This window comes from Mustela nigripes, chromosome 3, assembly GCF_022355385.1.
Source record: "Mustela nigripes isolate SB6536 chromosome 3, MUSNIG.SB6536, whole genome shotgun sequence".
Lineage (NCBI taxonomy): Eukaryota > Metazoa > Chordata > Mammalia > Carnivora > Mustelidae > Mustela > Mustela nigripes.
Genome location: NC_081559.1, coordinates 67323634 through 67341983, shown reverse-complemented (window position 1 = coordinate 67341983; position 18350 = coordinate 67323634). Strand labels below are relative to the sequence as shown.

The following is an 18350-nucleotide window of genomic DNA, read 5'->3' as shown; positions in this document are numbered from 1 at the left end:
TGTGAAAGTTCACACGTGCAGATGTATTAGTTACTGATTCATTTGATTAAATGGTAGTCTCAAGTGCTCGGATCCGCAGCTGAAGGCGCCCCATTAGCATAACACTGATGTTTAATTTTCATACGCATAATTAGCCATATATTTAACACTAATAGCAACATGCAGCCTTTCAGCGTTAAACAGCCAGGGATTTGATCTGGCCTGAGCTGAACCTTCGGCGTTGCACCTTCCCCTGTCTGGAGTGCGCAATGATCACAGGACAAACCTCTGTTCTGTAATCAAGCACATTTTGGCAGAGGGAACACCAATAAAAATGAACATTCAAAACAAATTACATTGGTGCTGTCGTTACAGATATTAGTGGAAGGGGCTTCTCTCTTTTTTAACTTCCGTAGCCGCAGCTGCTGCCCGCGGAATTCCTCTCCCTTTGGTTTAAGGGCATGATACTGGGGGTAGCAATATTTCAGGCAGCGTGGTTGGAGCAAAAAGGAAAACAAAAGCAAAAAAAAAAAAAAAGAAATCCTTCAAACCAATAACTGGTTTGCCAACGTTTAGAAAGATTTTCCCCCCTTAATCACAGAATCACAGGGCGATGCTTTGTAGCAACAACCAGCTAATGACTCCGCCACCAGACTACTCCTGGAGCCGCTCAACTCCTCTTGATTTCCGTGTTGCCCTTGTGGTTTTAATTGCTCCTTCCTAGCGCCTGTTTCGGGGTGCGGTGCGGTGCCGTGCATTCTGCACAGCAGCGCGGATGCCGCCCGGGCCCCTGGTCTCTTGCGCGCACCTCTAGCGGGCCCTGCCCACGTAAGTGATCGCCGCGGCTGGCGCCGGGTCGGGGTGGGGACCGAGGAAGTGGCTGTTGACTTCTGGCGCACAGGGCTATACGCGAGGAAACCCGACGGCTGGGCGGCCCGTGGCCAGTTTATGCCAGAGAACTGTAAGAAGGGGGGAGGGGAGAGAGGCAGCCACGGGTCGCGACTGTCGTCTACAGGTCTCTCTGTCCACATCTGGAAGGAGAAATCCAAACCTTTCCAGTGCAGAGGACCGGGCTGGCTCCGTGGAACAAAGGACGCGGTCCCTCGGGAAACGGCTTCAGAGCCTTGTTTATTTTAGAAATGAATTATATGTGGGGGAGGAAGTGTCTATACTCGGGGATTATTTCTTAGCCCCAGAGAAGCAGGTCCAGGGAGGTGCGGCCGAGCCGGGGCCCCTCGGGTACTGAGACACCCGGCCAGGAGCAGTTTCGCAGTGTGCGACCTTATCTCCACTTGGTGAGCCCGGGGTGGATCCCTCCCACCGCAGCCCACCCCCATTGCTAAGACGACACCTGTTCTGAAACGCTGGTTTGCTTAGATCTTTGCCGGTCCCAACTCCGACAGGAAACAAAACTCTACGTTTATCCCGAGAGTCCCGGATTCCGAGTAGAACCAGTGGGAGACACCGCAGGACCCGAGTCCGGTGGTGTCAGCCGTAGCCACGCGTTTGCTGAAACGCCGGCGGCCCCGGGGTGAGGTCTGGGGCCAACCGGAAGGTGATGGTGGTGGTGGTGGTGGTGCACAAGGTATTTTTAAATCTTTCTAACTTCAACTTCAAAAGCATGTTAAACGGAGTTCACTCTAAATCAAGTTTGTTTCCTACGAGCTGCTGACATTGGCTGTGCTGGTATATATACATATACATGGGTATCATGTTTAAACTAGGCTTAAACTAATTACTTTAATAAATAGGATTATAAACCTGTCCCATAAATACTTCCACCGCAAAATAATTGCTGCACAAACAGCATGTTATCCCAGTGGTTGGTAAAACCCTGTGGTCCTAATAAAATTATTCTTGGGGAACTTGGAGTAAACTGATCAGTAGATAAGATAAGACTCTAACCTTGCAATCTCATTGCTCTAGAAAAGAAGTGAAATCATTATCTGGCAAACCTCTCCCAAGGCCATCTGGGCCGAGTTCTTTCCTGGAGAATGATTGTTTGAGAGCAGCAGTCTCATCTGTAGGCCTTTGCTTGAACAATGTCTCAAGAACTCTGAGAAGGTTTTCTGTGGGCTTTGTAAATCTTCAACCCCTCCCTCACCTTTTCCAGTTCTCAGATCCACTTGATTGGAATCACCTCTGTCCAAATTCTCCATGCCTGAGCACAGAGAAAGGGGGCTGAGGGTTGGAGGATCCCCAAGAGAATCCACGCTTGGGGAAAAGCTTGAACTAGCCACTTCTTCAAGGGCACTTACTGGCCTGTTTCCTAACTCTTCTCCCTACACTTTGTGTCACAAAGACAGCTGCCTCTTGGGTCCTGATCACAGAGACCACCTGTCATGGCAGCTACAGGTGCTTGCATTTCCTTGGTGCTCTCCAGCCCAAGCTATATTTAGTGCTTGGCAACTTTGTAAAACCCGCTTCAGTAGAAACAAAAGTTAGCACAACTCCTGACTGCCTGGACACCCTCACAGAAGTTGTTCCTAAAACCATAATCAGAGGGGGGTTATTCTCTATGTGCCTGCTGGACGCCCGGCACCTCTTCACCTGAGCCCAGGGGTGAACAGGTGCTGGGGGGTGTAGTTCCTGCTGAGGAAGAGAGGGTATTCTGATCAAAATGGGCCTTTGGGAAATGTAGAATGTGAGTGCTTGGATTTTCTGCTTCTGAAGCTGATGGAGCTTCAGGCTTGCCAGTTTCAATCCCAGCTAACTTGGCTCTTGCCCTCAAAAGTTTCCATATCTTCTAGAATCTTCTGGGTCTCTAGCAGGAGAGCACAGTCCAAAGGCAGCGGATACGGAGAGAGGTCAGCTTAGGGGCTAGACAGCTGGACAGCGTTCACATCTGGATGGGGAGGGGGCAATGTTCCAATTTCTAGTGCAACAGATGTGTGTGTGTGAGAGAGAGAGAGAGAAAGAGAGAGAGATGGAGGGGCGAGAGGGTCCCTCAAAAGTAACCTCCGGGATGGCTGCTCGGGGCAGGATGAGGGATGTGAGGAAGAGCCAGAAGAGCCACAGGGATCCAGGAAAGCCATGTGTGTGGACTGATAAAGCACTGTGAAGGCCAGATGCAAGGTTCACTGGCAAGGAAATATGTGTAACCAACCCCACGGTTTGCTAGCTAATCTCTTCATCCCAAAGCAGCTATGAAGGAAAAGAATTGGAAGGGCTAGTGCCAACGTGGGATCCACAAGGGGAAAAGAAGAGACTTCTAAAAAATTCCCAGCTAACATCTAGGCTTATTCTTTCCCCCCAACCGCAGATGTGAAAAGTTCAGAGACTCAAAAATTAACCAGCCACCCTCTCCCTCTAGTATCTGTCAGAGGCGCAAGGACAACAGACACAATGGGCTTAGGAGGAGAAAGCTTTTACTTGGGGAGTCAAGGCAAGGGGAAGAGTAAACCACGCATTTCTAGAAATCCTTCCCCTACCAAACCCGGGAGTCCCCATCCCCAGCCCCCCCACCCCATCACTTCTCGCGGTAGGAAGCCGAGCCTGCCCTCTCTGCGAGGCCAAGGCCAGGCTTGAGATCGGATCCCCATCGGGTTTTTCCAAGACGTGAAGCTAGGTTGGTTACTGCGTGACCTCCCGTTTTGCCGGGCTTCTAAAAGTTCTCCAGCTGGATTTCGGCAATTTAGGATAAAAAGCTCCCGGCCTCTGCGACCTGCGGGCGGCTCCTCAGGCCTCGTGGGGCAGTTTGGTCAGGATCTGCACGCCCTCCGACGTGATGAGAACTGTGTGCTCGAACTGGGCGGACCTGAAACACACACCGCAGCGGTCAGAAGGCGCGAGAGCGCCGGCGGGGCGGGGAACAGTAGCTCGCGGGAGCCGTCGGACCAATCTCCCTTCCCATAGCCTCTCAAAGCAGTGGCACCGAAAGCAAACACCTTTGATTGTCCAGGGAGACCACAGTCCAGGCGTCTTCCAGGACTTTAAATTCAGGAGATCCCTCGGTTATGATTGGCTCTGTAAGAGGGAAAATATTTACTGCAGTGATCTAATCACATTCTTGTCAAATATTGTTCGGGCTGATTACGAAAAGAGAAGAAGGTTCTCCTCCCCTCCCCCCAAGTGCTTCCCCCACGGGTTCCTGTTGTCATCTCACAAGGGCTGATAATTGATGTTGCTTACATCGTATATTACAAACTAAACAGTAGGAAGAGGAAACACTACCGCATTCAAAAATGTATGAAGTTGTCTCGTTCGTAATTTTTTTAAGAAAAAAAGGGCATTTTAATCAAGCCTTAATTAGGACCCCGTGGATAATAACCACCCAAACACCAGTCCCTCTTATAAATACCAGTCAGTTTTTAAAAATATTTGAATTTTTAAAACATGCTTAAAATGTTCATTAATCAGCAAATAACAATTTTCTTATTTCACTCTAATTGCTTCGCCATTAAGTACCACAGTCAGAAATATGATGCCTTTAGGGTCTTAGATGATTGGAATTTGGTGGTGACACCAGTCACATGATTAGCCAGGACCCAGGCGGCCAGACAGGGAGCAAGGGACATGATCACTTCTAGTTACTGGGTGTTACTGGAAAAAACAAAAGCAAAAACGAAAACCCCAAACCAAACCAAAAACATCCCCAAAACCAAACCAAACCAAAACAACAAAAAACACCAAACACTGCCTTATGCTCGTAACAGAATTAGAGGTTGGATGGCTGCCGTCTCCTAAATGTGTCAGTAAGTATCTGATTTAGGAAGATGGGGCTCGAGGATATTATTTAATCAGATTTGCTATGCATCTGAATTATTTCATTACGCTGATTGGCTTTATTATTCCTTCACGGGACTGCCTGGCCTAGGCCAGCACTGCTGCCTTGATCCAGGAAGCCAGGGCTCTCTAAAGGGAAGCTTGGGCACTGACCTATAGTGAATGCCATTCCCTCCTCCATGAGTAGATCGCTGTCATTTGCTGCAAAACAAAAAATACAGAGTAGGGGGAGTGAGAAATGGAGAGAAAGAGAGAAACAGAATTAGAGGGGCAGGACTGTTCAAAAAGACCTTGGTCACTTGTCACTTCATTTATTTATTTTTTATTTTTTCTTTTAGGATAGAAGGGGTTCTGACCCTTAGGCTTCGCATTTTCTTTGCTTGGGGTCAAGGCCCCTGGGAAGGGTGTACCAAGGGCTAGCAGAGGCAGCTGGGGTGTTTTAGATACCTGTTGTGTGCTTTAGACAACTTCCACAGTCCCCTGGCTTCACTGGGTCCTAGGCCCTGCCCGCCACCCCAAAGAGAAAGACATCTTGGGGAACTGATAGAAAGGGAAGGCAGACCCTTAGGGTGCATGTTAAAGCAGGAGGCTAGTACAGGGGTGACTTGAAATAACTCCAATAAGTGTTGGTGCAGGGTGGGGCACACGACTGAGACACTCTGCGCTCCTGAGCTGCCGCAGGTGGGGTTCTTTAGTGCAAAAGGAATTCTGACCTGCTGGGTCCACGGGGATCTTCAGGGAATAGGGTTCTACCAGCATTTCTTCTAGGGACTGCTCCAACCCCAAGCACACAGGTCAAGGCCCAACTTTCCTTCGGTCCCTGTCCAGGTGTGCAGCCCCCCTTGGGAGCACTCTACAGAATTGCCTCCTACCCTAACCCCTGCTTCTGACCTACCCTTGCCTTCTCATTGTCAGGTGCATACTCAGGCAGTGAAAAGCAGGAGGTTCTGGGGAAGGAATACAAGGGTGGGTATAACCTAGAAATCACTAAAGAGTACATGCTGCTAAATACATCAGCTGTCAACGCTGTGTAGGATGTAATGAAGTTTAACCACAACAGTCAGCAGTTAGAGAAGAGGGTAGAAAAAGAAAAACAGAAAACAGTCATATGTGCATGCTGCTGGGACATTGATGCAGTGGCATTTTGTTTTCAGTAACTTTTTCTAGACAAATATCCCTGTGCCTTCCAGCCATCACCCTTCAGGGGAAGACAAAAAGCAAAATAAACCCTATTCTGAGACTGAAACTGCTGGGCTCTAATCCAGTAACATAGTAATGTGCTGGTTACAATTGAGTAACTCCCCCCCCCCCAACACACATGCATACACACAAAAGGATGATCATATGAATTCAAAATTAGAGGAACATGAGGAGCAAAATTGCCTTGTTGTGATTCCACCCAATAAATAGCTCCCAAATTAACGTCCTTACCATGATGCCAAATTTCTGGATGTCCATGAAAGTAAGATCCTATCCCATGCCCCACAAAATGTGGACAGACTTGGAAACCATTCTGATGAGTTATGCGGCTTTAAAAGCGACCCCCCCCAAAAAAAAATTTAATTAAATTAGGTAAGTTTTTAACACATACTTAGATAAAGTCACTTTAAAATAGTCTCTGAAAGAGAAAAAAAAATCAGTTATATTTAGAGTCAGATGGTAACAATGTTTTCATTATTCTGAAATAATTAAAATTTTTGCCATTGCATGTAACGACTCCTTTTGGATAAATGAAGAAAAAAGGTATGTATCTAACATGGTAGTTTGCTTCATTTACCTTAGTAAGGCATTCAAACAAGGCCACTTTTAGACAACAAGTGAGTGTGCATGTGGATCGATGCATGCCTATACGGATCGATATGCATACCCATGTGCATAGAATGCAGGTCATAAAAACTTGCCTGGTTTGTATAAGATTTCACCAAAGACTTTGCAAATTACTACTGATTTGGAGACTGAGCAGAGAAATAAAAATGCAACCTAGAAATGTGACCTCCTACTTTTATAGTTTTCTTATTCTGGCCTACTTCAAAATATTACGTATTTTAGAAACAGACACACTCATACAATAGGTCAAGTCGCATTGTCAATATTCTTGAAATACTCCAAAACTTTGTCATCATTTGGGATTTCCACTCAAGACTTAAGTCATTAACAAAATTCACACAGAATGCTTTTTAATCACCGTGATGATTAAGAGAAGCTAGTATTGTGATTCCTAGTTATTTTTTTTAAAGATTTTATTTATTTGACAGAGAGAGATCACAAGTAGGCAGAGAGGCAGGCAGAGAGAGAAGGGGAAACAGGATACCTGCCGAGCAGAGAGCCCGATGTGGGGCTCCATCCCAGGACCCTGGGATCATGACCTGACCCGCCGAAAGCAGAGGCTTTAACCCACTGAGCCACCCAGGCGCCCCTGATTCCTAATTCTTACTGCTATATTTGTTCTTTCTACATGCAAAATGTACAGGTTTCCATCTATTCCATCCACAGAAATGAAGTCTGGCCTATAGAATTCAACCCTAAAATCCTCACATACAAAGTTAAGAAGTTGTTTTTGAAATTAGGTGAGCACACTCATTTCTAAGAGCAAGAGAAAGTTAAAACATATAAAGCATGAACAATTTATATTTTCATGTGGGGTTAGTGCCCTAACCCTAACCATAACAATGGATCGGGATTTACAGGACTACTATTAAATTTTTTTTTTTCTTTTAAGATTTTGTTTATTTGACAGAGAGAGATCACAAGCAGGCAGAGAGGCAGGCAGAGAGAGGAAGGGAAGCAGGCTCCCTGCCGAGTAGAGAGCTCCATGCAGGGCTCAATCCCAGGACCCTGGGATCAAGACCTGAGCCAAAGGCAGAGGCTTTAACCCACTGAGCCACCCAGGGGCCCCCATTATTTAAATTCTTATCAAAATCAAAGTTTTTAGATCCCAAACTAGGTTTCCAGTAGACCTTAGGTTTAGTCTGAACATGAACTCAGAAGCAGCATCTCTGACACTCATGTCAATACTCTTATCTCTGAACATGTTTAACTTTCATCTCCGGACCTGCAAGATGCCTTCTCTTATACCAGGATGTCACTGTAAGTAGCAAATGGACAGCCTCTTATTCAGACTTAATTTCCATGTAACTGAGAGTGCAGAAACAGGTAAGCTATGCATGTGTCAAAGACAGGAACAACAAGTCAACATCTTTATCTCTTAAATTTGTCCTTTGTGGTTATCGTTATTTCTGTGTGTCTGTGCAGTTGGGGCAGGAGGTATAAAAACTTTCCCAAGGTGTTTCTACTTGTACCACACAATTTCCAAATAAAAACTGAGAATGGAGAGCGGATAGAGGGTGGAATTACGTAAGACAATAATGATCTAGATTTTTTTTTTTTTTTTTACAAGAATGGGTCCTACCGAAACTGCAAATTATGTGACTTTAGTCCCAACAAACCTCAATGAGTCTAAGAACATTCCATAAACTGTTCTCCTACTTTCTTTCCTTTAAAGGAAAAAAAAAAAAAAAAAAACCCTAGGATCTAACAGATTGGCAGGCATCACGGCTACATCTTTAATGTGTGATACAATGGCAATCTTCATTTTAATTTCTGATGAGAAGAGAGGAAGAAAGCCCACTCTGCAGAAACACTTGGGGTCCCTCTGCCATCACACCTCTCATTCCTCTTCATAAAAGAAGCTGTGCAATTACAAGGTGCTAAAGATATTTTGAGTGCATTCTCCTACAACAATTTACTGCCTGGATCCTGCTGGAACTTATGGTTATGGGAGTATCACAGAATGTATGTGTCATGAATGCAAAGGTCAGGATTTCACAGCCGGGTGGAAAAGAGGAAAAGCGCAGGACAAATTTCGCTCAGTTCCTTGGCTGAGCATCATCTCAATGCTTGATTACCAGGAGCTAAGTATAGATTTCGGTCTGCCTTTCAGGGTATTTCCCTTGTGGATTTGTAGTGAGCTTTTTCATTATTTATTAAAAATATGTTATTTATTTGAAAGAGAGAGTGAGTGTGTGAGAGAGAGCATGAGAGGGGAGAAGGTGAGAGGGAGAAGCAGACTCCCCGCGGAGCTGGGAGCCCGATGCGGGACTCAATCCCCGAACTCTGGTATCATGATCCGAGCTGAAGGCAGTCACCAAACCAACTGAACCACCCGGGCACCCTGTAGCGAGATTTTATCTCACATACTTATGGGGACGAAATGGGATCAAATCTAATGTTCCTATTTGCTATTTAAAATCATGTCCTTGGGCGCCTGGGTGGCTCAGTGGGTTAAGCCACTGCCTTCGGCTCGGGTCATGATCTCAGGGTTCTGGGATCGAGTCCCGAGTCGGGCTCTCTGCTCAGCAGGGGGCCTGCTTCCTCTTCTCTCTCTGCCTGCCTCTCTACCTACTTGTGATCTCTCTCTGTCAAATAAATAAATAAAATCTTTAAAAATAAAATCATGCTTCTTCACCTACTTTGGAATATACGGGGAGCATGAGATGATTTGCCCTGATTCTAGGGCTTAAATCTAGATTCATAAAAGACCATCCGAGGGACCTGTAGTCGTAAATTCCACTCTGACCTGAAAGCCAGTGGTGGTCACCCTGACTGCGGCACGGGAAGGTGGAGCACGTGTGCTTCACTGGTGTGTTGAGGGAAGTGGAAAGAGCTGGGCAGGCCGGGCTGCCCAAGAAATGCCGCGGCTGCTCCCCTGCACCAGGCCTCCCCGGCTGCGACCCCTCCTGAGCCCGAGGTCTTCTTGCCCTGGACAAGAAGGAGATCTGTCTTCTTTCTGCTGAAACCTACCGAAAAGAATTCTCCTGGTATTAGCTGTTCTGTACTGATTTTTCTTTAACTAAAAATCTCTCAGACAGTACAACACTTACCCATGAGCCTGAGCGCATTTACGATTTGAAGTCCTTCATAGGGACTATTTGGGGAGGGAGAATAGGGTAGGGAAGGAAGAAGGTATGCAGATGTACTTCCTGAACTTACTTTGAAATCATTCTATTATTATAGTTCGTGTTTCAGTTACGGTTCCTCGCTTAAGGAATTTCTTGGGGCCGTTTTCGTCCATTTAATTCCCTTTCGTGAGAGAGTTTTCCTCAATTGAAGTATTGTGTAGACGAATTAAAATTCTTAATACATTTCAAGTACATTTTGTGACGAAGAACACATTCCCCAAGAGGGCAGAGGAGTACTGTGTTTAAGTGCATACTCTTCTCAAGAAAGAAAAAATGCACACGGAAATCATTTTCTCACCATTTTTACACGAATCCTAAAAACAGTACTAATTTCCAAATGGTCACAGCTCTAATTAAATGGCCCCTGGTTTTCCAAGTTCAGTCCTTCCAGGCTTTTATTTTAAACAGTAGTCTTTGAATGAAGGAATGCACGAGCCCAAGGATTCCCTCTAACGACAAGGAATGTTTAAGTGCAATTAGTAATATTTTTGAAAGCCAACAACCGTTTTTGGAAAGAGGGGTACATTTTTTTGTTTCAAGCCGGATCACAAATTACTGTGTTTTTCTTACAATAGTGCTGAACTTTTATTTGAGGTTTTCTGTTTCCGAAAAGCAGACATGATGGATTGAAATAAAAGATAATTTATTGCAGTGCTTACTTTCATGTGCAGAGAGAAGCAGTGTAATTGTAATTTACAGTAGCTGTCAAGAAAAATCCATCACAGATGACATTAAAATGACTTATTTTGCCTGAGCCACTTATTGTTTAAATGTGCATAATCTAATAGAAAGAGATTATTTTTAAAAATCTGCTTTATAGTCTTCTAAATTAATATCAAAACATATACTTATGAATTAAACATTAAAAACCATTTATTGATACTTTCATCATGACATTTACAACTATAAGTTTAAATTATTTTTGATGGAACTGTCACATATTTGGGATGCATGAATCTACACATTCACAATATTCTCATATGTACAGATCATATCATCTAGAGATAATTTGAATATACAGCTTTAGAAATAATTTAAAGCAAATGGAGGTACAGTGAGCATAATAACACTGTAATCTAAAGATCACTAGCCATTCCTCATGAAGCAAAAGGGCACACAGAGAACTCTTTTCATTAAACTATTATAGCCAATACTTCTTCAGAGATAGCCTCCTACCTTCACAGGCTTCTGAGAATTTCAAAATGTCCTATAAAGATCACTAGGTTCTTGGTAGCATACTGCTAATAAAAGAAGCTTGAATGTTCTTTTCATGGTGCATCAGTAGAGGGAGGCTATGCAAAAGATGGTGAATATCTTAAAATAAATGAGACTGAGTTGAAAGATGTTTGTAAACCTTCAGTCTGTAATGATTCCAAGTACTTTTGGCTTAAAGGTGGAGACTGTTTATTTACTCCCTTGAGATTTTTGCCTGAATAAGAAAAGGCAAAATAATAGATGTCCAGAAACACCGCCTTAACATGGGCTAGTCCCTGGTGGCAGACAGAAACCATCCAAATAATGAAATGTATCAGGGTGAAAGTAAAAAGTTCATTGTCTGTTATTTTTCACATAGTTCTGTAAGTGTAGCTGTTGGGACTGATCTGGTTTTCAAAGGAGCTTGTCCATGCAAATTCATACTCTGCGAAAACTGACCTTTGCATCCAGATAGCTAAAACCCAATGTCACTTTCAATTCTACTCTTCTTCTTCTTCTTTTTTTTTTTTTTTATGTAGCTAGAATTAATGTAGTGAATATGTAATGAAATGCATTATCCTGCATGGAGATTTATCAGATTTTCCGACTGAATGCTGTGCTTTGCTAGTACTAGCTGGAGTTCACCTGCATGTTGGTGTGGCGTGTGGCTCTTTTTTGTAAAGAGTTAAGTCGTACACAAAAAAAGGGAACAAAGGTCAGCACCCAGCCGCCACTTGAACGTGAGATTTTTCTTTTTATTCCCCTTGATGTATACTAGGCTCTGTGTTATTAGTCTTAATGATGGAAAATTGTAGTGTTGATACAAATCTTTTTTTCAAAGTAGTAGGCGGGAGCTCCATTTGTTAGTAAGTTTTTTTGTGACTAAAAGCCACGGACAGTACATTTATGTAGCAGTAAAAGGCCTAGATGCTCTTTCCATAGCAGAGCTAATTATTCCTACTGTGACCTTACTGATCTAGCCTGTTCCTAGCACATCTCATCTGTACGCCTGTTCCTCTGTGTAGATGGTGTCAGAGAATATGAAAAACCCTATAATGAAACCATTTTCATGATGGAGAAAGGCTACTGGAGTTGCACTTGCTACAAAGAGGCTCAATTATATGAGTAATTGTGATAATTTTCTACATTCATAGCCTTCAATGGGGAAAAAAGAATGAGAGCCACAAAGGAAAATTACTTTAACAAGAAAGTACAGAGAGTAAAAATGGAAGAAGAGACAAAAAGGGGAAAAAATAACCAGAAAAAAAAAAGTTTAAAAAATAGATCTGGAGGGAGGAATAGCGAGACAGGGAGAACAACAGAAATGCTCAAAAGCCCGTGTGCAGCTGTGTTGCACAATTAAATTGAATTTTTTTTCTGCAGTTGATGAATGTGACTACTGCAAATGTGCCTCTGTAGTTAGCTATCATTTGTTGTTCCGTGACAGGAAAAGGATAATTACCTCTCAGAGAGAATCAAAGGCTGACATGCCCTTTAGACACAGCCATGAATGCAGAGCTCGATAGAATGCTTGAATAAGAATCTAGTGTTCTCTGCCCCCTTCTACTGAAGAATAAATTTTGTTAAAATGCAAGAGCACCACCAGCAAATTTGTTGAACCCTAGGTGTTCAAAAATATGAGATACATCTATCGACTCATCCCATTTGCAAAAATAAAACTGCATTTTGAATTCATTTCTATTATATTCATGGACAGTAAGATAGTGAGATATGCATTAAATTTCTTTTCCCAGTAGGGGTCTGATTCAACATTTCCTATGAAAGAACAGAGAGACACTATCCTTTTTTCCCAGGCTAGTTAGCCTATAATTTAAAACTGTCAAAAACACAATTTTGTTCAAAGTCTTCAATAAAAGCTTCCCAGATATAAGCCAAAGAGATTTTACTAAAGTTTGATTCAGACATTGTTACAATATTTTTAAAGCCATAAATACATTTAACTGATATTTTACTGCCTTTTTTCTTAAAGTGTTTGAGGGCTTACGAAGAAAAAGGCAGCATCTTTTCAAGGTGACTAAGCCTTCCATCCTTTAGACAAATGGGAAGTATTCAATGGTTCATATTAATGAGAACAGTACTTTAAAAGGTACTGATGTGATCATCTTTAACAAAATGTATTACTTTTGAATGAAAACACATATTCTGAATGTCTACTTCAAAACAGTTATAGGGGTTTAAAAAAAAAAGATCTAAAAGTAGGTAACAGATTATGGGGAAAAGTCTTGAATTCAGAAAATACACATACACTCAAAAAGCAAGCACAGAATGCTGTTTGGAAGATAAATTATAGTTTACAGGAAAAAAATGAACCAGACAGGAAAAGGACATAAGCTTGCCCTTTCAGCCTGTTTGCTAATCCACTAATTTGAAAGGTAAGTCTTGCTTGAGCTAATGTTTTTTTTTTTTTTTTTTAATGTTTGTATTACAGGAATATGTTTCACTTCATTCCTTTATAAAATTTAGCTTTTCTCCTGTTTCATTATCCAAGAGTTGGGATGCTTATCCCCTTCTTAGTTACTTTCTTCCATGTTTGGTGTGATTTTGAGTAAAGGAACACTACAGACCAAAATGTCGAGCTTAAACTAAAGCAGTCATATAAATATTGCTTGCTGCTCCTGTAAGTTTCCTGCTGACCCCAGTATAATTCACTGTTTTAAAATCTCTCTCTCTCTCTTTTTTTTAAGCCCAGGGAACAACATTGCAGCTTGGCAGTTCACATACTGATATCAGACTGAAATGATGGTTCTGAATCATAAAACATGTCATCAACTTTATACCAAGCCACCAATAACCTTTGTACCATTTGCCAACCCTCCCTTTACTTGTCAGTGTAAGGCTTACCTGATTGTGTTTCCAATTACAGAGAAGGGAGCCCCCGCTCTGCAAGCTGCAATTGCTTCATCTCTACACCTCCTGGCAACCTCCACTAACTTTTTACCACATTCATCCACATTGCCCACCAAAAACGTTTCAGAGGTGTCTCCGTGGTAGCCATTGTAATAGACCTAAACACAGGCAAACATTTAAAAATACATCCTTATTTAAAAATGTACTTTCCAAAAAAAAAAAAATGTACTTTCCAAAAGTATATATTGTGTTCATTTATGTATTTAGTAGATTCATATGTTTCACCCTTCCAGAATTACTCATTTCCCTACCAAAAAAAAAAAAAAAAAATGCTAAAGCCTTACAGAAATTAAAAAAGATGAAGCTATATGATGATATTACAAAATTCAGAAATAAATATATAACTGGAATGGCTATTTCAGCATTATGATTAGCAATGCTAGTATAATGTTTTATTTCGAGAAGACAAAACTATACATGCATAAATTAGTGACCAAAGACATTGACCCACAATTACTACTATAGCTCTAGGGAACCTAGAAGTATTTAACATAGTGAAAAGTTTCTTCAGTGTCCTAAAGACACTCGATCTTTTATTTACCAATTCTACATTTGGAAGTGATAGACAACAAGAAGAAATAAAATAGACATGTCAGTCTTAGACAGTAGGAGAATTTTGTTTCAAGAAGTGAAGTGGCTCAATATGGAAATGAAATATGTTAGGGAAAGATCCTGCCTGGAAGTGAAACTTTAGTCAATTGTTCCAGATAGCAGAATGTTAACAGAAGACACTATACATGGGGTCTTAAAGGATTAAATTATAACAAAATAGGCTTAAGAATAAAATTACAGAAAATACAATTTTATCAGTTGTCAGCAGGCCCTATAGAATCTTGGAAGACATCAGAGTCATTATAAAAATCAATAATTAACAAACACTATAAGAAATACACAAGGTACTATGGCGATTCACAGACCTGTACCCCTGGGGATAAAAATATATTATATGTTTATAAAAAATTTTAAAAAATAAAAAATAAATACACAAGGTAGAAGAAACTGGTTGAATACTGATCCTCAGATAGAGCACAGAATTTGCTATTTTGCATTAATTTGACCTAGGTAATTATTTTTCACATTTCTCTTTCTCATGAAGTAGAATGTACAAACTTATAAAAAAGATATTTATCTGAGCTATTTTAATACCGAGTTAATGTCTTAAATCTGTATACTATTCTGCACACACACAAAAATACTCTACTACACTCTGTAAGGGAAGCAGGAAAAGTCTTTATTCTTCTTCGCTTTATAAGTCAGGAACCTGAGGCTTAAACAGGTAACTCATCTAAGGTTACTGGCAAAAATACAGAGGTAGATCCAGATGTAGTACTGGCTTCTAATCAAATGTTTTCTCTACTGTGTCAAATGACCTTAATTACCTTGCAATACAGTAGTGTTTTATATATTTTTTCCTATTTGCAGTCCAAGAAAGTACAAGTTTGATTTTATAAACAATTATGTTACTGTTGCTAATATAAGAGTAATTATTTTAAAAATGTGTAATTCAGTGTTTGTGTAACTGTTATTTAAGTAAAAGATATTTTTAAAAATCTTTGACTTCTTATATTACTTTTTGCTAGTTTTCCAAATGACTACGTGAAAGATTCAATATGTACGAGAATAATAACACTTCTGAACGCCTATGGCAGTTATCTATAATTAGGGTTTATGCTCACAAAGTATTCTTGTTTTGTACTTCATTTATTAAAGAAATATTTATTGAGCAACTACTCTAGGCATCTCATAGTTTTTGTTTTGTTTTGTTTTGTTTTTAATTCAGCTTTCAAGGGGGAAAGAAGTCTGTTTCCTTGTGATATATACTAGATGTAAGCAATTATAAAATGCACAATGAGAACTTTCTGATGAAAGTAAAGGATCTCATAATGGAGTCTTTCACTTAATAACATATCTCACAAGAAATATAATTTGTGGCAAGGGGTTAATAAAAAGAAATATAACTTAGGAAGATAGCGACCAATAGGTCTTCTTGACTCCTTTATATTTTGAGACACTTGAAGTGTTTCACCTTGCTTTTATGAGTTTTGCAACTGTGATATATCTGAATGTTAAAAATTCATTAAAAGTCTTCAGGAAACAGAAAAGGCATGGAATATTCTCTCTGAATGCATTGGGAGCAGAAGGAAAGTGTGCTGATTTCATTCAAAGCAGCAATATTTTATTAGGGGGTGATTAGGTGAGACAATAAATGTAAAACCCCTAAATCAGTTACAATTCAAAAGAAAAGTATATCGGAAAAATACTTATTTCAGGCATACTTCATAAAATATCTCCTCCTACATGATTCTGAGTAGGAAAGATAAACCAACAGAATATCTGTGCAGTAAATTCTCAAGTATTCTGAGGACAAAATGATATATGAAAGAGTAGCAGCAATAAAGGCATCATTGGCTATGTCACCATCCAATCTGCTATGAAAAAAGAGGGGGAGTTAATTCAAACAACTAAAAATTTGGCTGAACTCAACTGGATGACAATTTCCACCTCATTCCCACACCTACCTAAGTTCATGGTCTGGATACAAAATAACTATCATGGAAAATATTTCCTCTTCATAGAAGCTATACTCCTTGAATGTTGTCTCTCTCAACTGGTTCTCATCAGATGATTAAATTTTATTTATTTACTTAAAACTTGTCTATTAATCACCAAATGCACAGAATTAATTTCCAATCCGCATAATCCAAAGGGACCCCTGCGAACTTTTTTAGTAAAATGAACTGCCAAAGTGCAAATAATCCAAGTCTGAGACTAGTGAACGGCTGAGAGAATTAGAAAAGGTTGGCACTTGTACAGTTTGAAGTTCCCACGTTAAATCACTTTGGGTTGTTATTTAAAAGAAAGGCTGTTAACCATTTGGTAAAAAGTTGGGTTCAGAGAGAAAACCACTCTGCTCGTATGCTCCGAGTTCAAGGCTCTCTATACCCTCGATGCCACAAATGGAGCACGACGTTACCTTCAGGGATTTTAATAAATCTAGGGAACACTGCTAGCAAAAGAGTTGCTGTCCAAATAGACTGACACACACAGGCCAATGTAGCCCCTAATGACAGAGTAAGATAATGACAGGCCCCACTCAAAATCAGCAGGAAGAGGAAGATCAATCTTGGCAGAGTGAAGGAAAAATGCTGGCTTTCTTCGCGTTAGCTCATCTCATACATATCTAGCTTCAGCAGCTGCCCAGTGCCGTGGTGCTCTGCTTTAACTACACAGTGGATCAATAACAATTACACCTTCTCAAAAACATGACACATAGCAGGATTGGGTTGACATTTCACTTAGGCCAACATTGATCTCAGTGCATCTGATTCCAGCCCTAAATTCAAGTCAGGCCTGGGTTTACTTGGAATAAACACGGAGTTAAAGATAAAAAAGGAAACCAGCTGCTTGTGTCTGGGTCTAGAAGTAAACAGCACTTCCCTTGGTGCGGCTCGCATTTTCAATCCACAATTCTTCCTGGTGCTACCAGCAATTCCGAAGTTGATCAAAGACTATTTTTTATATTATTTACTCACCGTGACATCAATGTTGATAATATCTCCATCCTGAAGAGGTCGACTGAAACGTAAACACAATAAAAATGGTGATAGACAGATCTCAATAAGAGGAATGTACAAATAAATACTATCACGAGCCCAGTGAATTGCAATGGTAATTTGGGGTGGAAGAGGAATAAATGGAAAAAACTATATCTAATCTTTAAGTTATATTAGTCATGTCCCATCTTACAAGAAATACAGAATATGAACATATTGCCATTGTTTAAAAATCTTTTAAAAATTCTTTAAAAAACATACTTATTGGTTACCTTAATTCTGCAAAGAGCTGAAACAATAATTGATGACCTCTATTTGCCTACATTTAGATTTTTACCATTTATATGATTAAAATCTAAGAACGTACAACCAATATTTAAGGAGCAATGACCTTTTTGGACTACACACTGCTTTAACAAACATTAAATTATGTCCACTTAGAAGCAAAATACTTCGAAATTTTTGTTTTACCATAATCAGCTTCACAAGTTTGCAGGTGGGTTTCAATTAAGCTAGTGTCTTTCACCATGTGTTACAGATCTTTGGTCTCATGGTTTAGTTTCCAAAGGAACAATATGTTATTAAGCAATAAATACCTGTCAGGAATACCATGACAGAGCACGTTGTTTACAGAGGTACAAACGGATTTTGGAAAACCTCCATAGCCTAGAGGTGAGGGATAAGCATCGTGACTGATGATTTCCTGATGGACAAGAGCATCTATCTCCTCAGTTGTCATGTCGACCTAAAATATTAAATAAAGAAGTTGTGCAGCCACAGTTGAAGACATTTCCTGCACTTGCTGACCATGTCTCTAGCTACAGCACTTCCAGATGAGACTGTACAGACTTACTGTGATAAACTCGTGATACAACATTTTAATTAATGGGGGTTAGCATGATATATTTCAATTGTGCCTTTTTGATAATCGTTTGAGTATACGATGTTGTTATGGGCTGTTAGGAAATGGAAATTGTAAGCCCTAAGATCCTATAAATTATCTGTTGCGTCA

General features: G+C 40.8%; 1 protein-coding gene across 1 annotated transcript in view; it reads right to left on the bottom strand.

The window, feature by feature from the left end:
- Nucleotides 1–3336: 3336 nt before the first annotated feature.
- Nucleotides 3337–18350, bottom strand: part of METAP1D (methionyl aminopeptidase type 1D, mitochondrial) — an 86673-nt gene continuing 71659 nt past the window's right edge. The window contains 7 exon segments of the mRNA XM_059394166.1: nucleotides 3337–3736; nucleotides 3867–3945; nucleotides 4858–4905; nucleotides 6136–6233; nucleotides 13719–13882; nucleotides 17318–17360; nucleotides 17935–18083. Of these exon segments, the coding sequence (XP_059250149.1) occupies nucleotides 3658–3736; nucleotides 3867–3945; nucleotides 4858–4905; nucleotides 6136–6233; nucleotides 13719–13882; nucleotides 17318–17360; nucleotides 17935–18083 (660 nt within the window). The 3' untranslated portion in view covers nucleotides 3337–3657.